Source organism: Castanea sativa, chromosome 1 (genome assembly GCF_040712315.1).
Source record: "Castanea sativa cultivar Marrone di Chiusa Pesio chromosome 1, ASM4071231v1".
Taxonomy (NCBI): Eukaryota; Viridiplantae; Streptophyta; class Magnoliopsida; order Fagales; family Fagaceae; genus Castanea; species Castanea sativa.
Window position 1 is genome coordinate 18,045,990 of NC_134013.1, and position 4,215 is coordinate 18,050,204.

Here is a 4,215-nt window from a genome sequence, read left to right on the forward strand (position 1 = left end):
TGCTGCTCTCAGTAGGTTCATCTCTCGATCCGCTGATAGGTGCAAACCTTTCTTCTAGTTGCTGAATAGGTGGAAGGGATTCGAATGGACCGAGGAGTGTGCTTTGGCTTTTCAACAACTTAAAGAGTACCTTTCTCGACCACCCATCATGTCTCGGCCAGAAGTTGATGAAGTCCTATTTGCGTATATAGCTGTGGCCATCCATGCTGTTAGTTTGGTTTTGATACGGGAGGATGATGGTATACAGAGACCTGTTTATTATGTGAGCAAATATTTGCATGAAGCTGAGGTGCATTATTTGCCATTGGAGAAGGCGATTTTGGCCATAGTACATGCTACGCGTAAGCTTCCTCACTATTTTCAATCCCACACGGTTGTTGTTTTGACTTAGCTCCCTCTTAAGTCGGTGTTGCGAAGTGCTGATTACTCAGGTAGGATAGCAAAATGGGGAACTATCCTAGGGGCTTTTGATATCAGGTATATGCCTCGCACCTCTGTGAAGGGCTAGGTCCTTGCTGATTTGGTGGCAAAATTTGTTGAGCCCTTATTAGAAGAAAGTGTAAAGGGGTTGCACATGGGTGGAAAATCAGTTGGCATGATCATGTGCAAAGAGCTCCTTGTTTGGAAAGTGTACGTTGATGGGGCGGTGAACCAGAGAGGGCCAGGTGTTGGACTTGTTCTCGTGTCTCTAGAGGGGCTTACTTTTGAGAAATCGCTGAGATTAGGGTTCCTGGCCACTAATAATGAGGCTGAGTATGAAGCTGTTTTGGTTGGGCTGGGTATGGTTCAGAATATGGGCGAAAAATCAGTTCAAATGTTCTCGGACTCTCAGTTAGTCGTGGGCCAAGTGATAGGGACACTAGAGGCAAGAGATTCAATAATGCAAGAATATCTGGCCAAGGTTAGATACTTACGATCCAAGTTTGATTCTTTTATCCTAACGCATGTTTCTAGGAGTGCTAACACGCATGCAGATTCATTAGCCACGCTTGCAACATCCTCGGCTCAAGGTCTGCCTAGGGTCATCCTTGTGGAAGACTTATTGAAACCTGTTCGGACGTCTGTTGATGCTGTCCATATTCATCAAGTTAGGCTCGGCCCTAGTTGGATGGACCCCCAACATCATTTCTCAAGAGCGATGTCCTGCCCGAGGATAGATCTGATGCAGATAAAGTTCGTAGAAAGGCGCCTCGGTTCTGGTTGTTCGAGGATCAGAAGTTATATAAACGCTCATTTTCTGGGCCATACTTGTTGTGCGTACACCCTTAAGCCACGGAGTCATTGTTGGAGGAATTTCATGAAGAGATTTGTGGAAGTCATATATGAGGGAGGTCTTTAACTCATAGAGCTTTGACCCAAGGATATTGGTGGCCTAATATGCAGAGAGAAGCTCAGGATTACGCCAGAAAATGTGACCAATGCCAGAGATTTGCTCCTAACATCCACCAACCCGGTGGTGTACTTAACCTTCTATCTAGTCCGTGGCCGTTCGCGCAATGGGGATTGGATATAGTGGGGCCCTTCCCAAAGGCTGTGGGGAATAAAAGATGGTTACTCGTAGGGACCGATTACTTTACCAAATGGGTTGAAACAGAGCATTTGTCAAACATTAGGGATGTGGATGCAAAGAAGTTTGTTTGGATTAACATTGTCACAAGGTTTGGAGTACCCCATACACTTATTTCAGATAATGGCTTGCAGTTTGATAGCAAAGTTTTTAGAAAATACTGTGGTGATATGGGTATCACAAATAGATACTCCATTCCAGCTTATCCTCAAGGAAATGGGCAGGCCGAGGCTGTTAACAAGGTGACAGTAAATGGACTGAAGAAGAGGCTGGATGATGCAAAAGGAAGGTGGGTGGAAGAATTACCACATGTTCTGTGGACGTATCGGACTACACCACGAAGGTCCACAGGAGAAACGCCCTTCTCCATGACCTATAGGGCCGAAGCCATGATCCCTTTGGAAACTGAGTTTCTGACGTTGAGGACAAGCTCTTTTAGCCCAGAAAATAATGATGGTTTGTTAGAGAAAAGCTTGGATCTAGTTGAGGAACGACAAGAGGCCGCCATGGTTCAACTGACTTATTATCAGCAGAAGCTTAAACGAGGATATGATGCTCATGTGAAACTAAGGCCACTTGCGCCCGATGATTTGGTCTTAAGGAAAGTCATGGGTACCTTTAAGAATCCAGCATGGGGAAAGCTAGCACCGACTTGGGAAGGACCGTACCGAATCACTTCTGTGGCGGCCATAGGGTCATATCGCTTTGCAGACTTAGATGAAAAAATTGTACAACGTCCATGGAATGTAAATAACCTACGAAGGTATTACTATTAATGAAATGCACTTTTGTCATTTTTGTTCAAGTATCATTATGTTGTATTTCGATTCATTGTTCTAAGTATCAAACAGAAACTTGGTCATGCATGGTCCTCGGACCACATACCTCGTGGAAATTGATATCTTATTGAATGTTAAACAGAACCTTAGTTACGTTGAGTCCTCGGCCCTTCTACTTTGGAAAAATTAACATTTCGATTCATTATTCTAAGTATCAAACAGAAACTTGGTCATTCATGGTCCTTAGACCACATACCTTGTGGAAATTGATATCTTATTGAATGTTAAACAGAACTTTAGTTACGTCAGGTCCTCGGGCCTTCTACTTTGGGGAAATTAACATTTCGATTCATTATTCTAAGCATCAAATAGAAACTTGGTCATGTATGGTCCTCGGACCACATACCTCGTGGAAATTGATATCTTATTGAATGTTAAACAGAACCTTAGTTACGTCGGGTCCTCAGACCTTCTACTTTGGGGAAATTAACATTTCGATTCATTATTCTAAGTATCAAACAAAAACTTGGTCATGCATGTTCCTCGGACCACATACCTCGTGGAAATTGATATCTTATTGAATGTTAAACAAAACCTTAGTTACGTCGGGTCCTCGGGCCTTCTACTTTGGAAAAATTAACATTTCGATTCATTATTCTAAGTATCAAACAAAAACTTGGTCATGCATGGTCCTCGGACCACATACCTCATGGAAATTGATATCTTATTAAATGTTAAACAGAACCTTAGTTACGTCGAGTCCTCGACCTTTCTACTTTGGGGAAATTAACATTTCGATTCATTATTCCAAGTATCAAACAGAAACTTGGTCATGCATGGTCCTTGGACCACATACCTTGTGAAAATTGATATCTTATTGAATGTTAAACAGAACCTTAGTTACGTCGGGTCCTTGGGTCTTCTACTTTGGAAAAATTAACATTTCGATTCATTATTCTAAGTATCAAACAGAAACTTGGTCATGCATGGTCCTCGGACCACATACCTCGTGGAAATTGATATCTTATGAATGTTAAACAAAACCTTAGTTACGTCGGGTCCTTGGGCCTTCTACTTTGGGAAAATTAACATTTCGATTCATAATTCTAAGTATCAAATAAAAACTTGGTTATGGGTGGCTCCTCAGATTACATGCCTCGTGAAAATTGACGTATTGATCAACCATGGTAAGTTTGACGGTCTATTTTATGCCCCAAACTAAATACCAAATTAAGTCTTAGACTGTATTTCTCTTGTTTAAATGTAGAAATATTCATTCATACTTGACTGTATGTTGTTGTACTTCATATATTACAGTTTCGATACATAATTTATCTGCTGATGATTAAAATTGATAAAGTAAATGTACTTTTATGTGGGTTATTGATGATGAGGCGTTGTAAAGGCTTCACCGTACATTGGAATATTAAGTTAATTGTTTCATGCATGTAATTTACATTAAGGTGAAGGAAATTAGTATTTCACTATCGGAGATTGGCAATGAGTTAAAGAGCAATCTTTCAAATTTCTCATTAATTTTATCAAGGGGTACATTGGAAATCAAACTCTGAAATAAAAAGATCAAGATAAAAGTCCAAGTACAAAAAATTATTACATAAAGAAAAGGGCCCTAACTGGCCTATGCCTTAAGTTTTGGTGGGGGGTCCTGCTTGGACTTGCTGGCAACTTCTTTTATTTTGTCCTCCTCCTCAGTTTGCTTAAGCTTCGCTTCGAACGAGGTTTGGACTTGTTTTCCTTTTTCTTTTGCCACTGGTGGAGGAACATTTGGCTCGGCATCCTTGCTTAGACGCTTCTCGGCTTCGTCACCTTGTCCCTTCTCTTTGTCGGAACCAGCAGGTTCTTTAAGAG

At 41.3% G+C, this 4,215-nt stretch overlaps 1 protein-coding gene across 1 annotated transcript; it reads left to right on the forward strand.

Annotated features, from left to right (window-relative positions):
• The first annotated feature begins 574 nt into the window (after positions 1-574).
• LOC142621701 (uncharacterized) lies at positions 575-3,917 on the forward strand. Its single transcript, XM_075795046.1, has 2 exons — positions 575-901; positions 3,810-3,917. Exons 1-2 carry the CDS (start codon positions 575-577, stop codon positions 3,915-3,917), a joined length of 435 nt encoding a protein of 144 aa, XP_075651161.1.
• Positions 3,918-4,215: the final 298 nt, after the last annotated feature.

Bases quoted from the DNA above. Each gene is read 5' to 3' on its own strand.
- LOC142621701 (XM_075795046.1), top strand. From the start codon at position 575: ATGGGTGGAAAATCAGTTGGCATGATCATGTGCAAAGAGCTCCTTGTT. The intron at 902-3,809 runs GTTAGATACTTA...ATTTACATTAAG, and splicing joins TGCAAGAATATCTGGCCAAG to GTGAAGGAAATTAGTATTTC.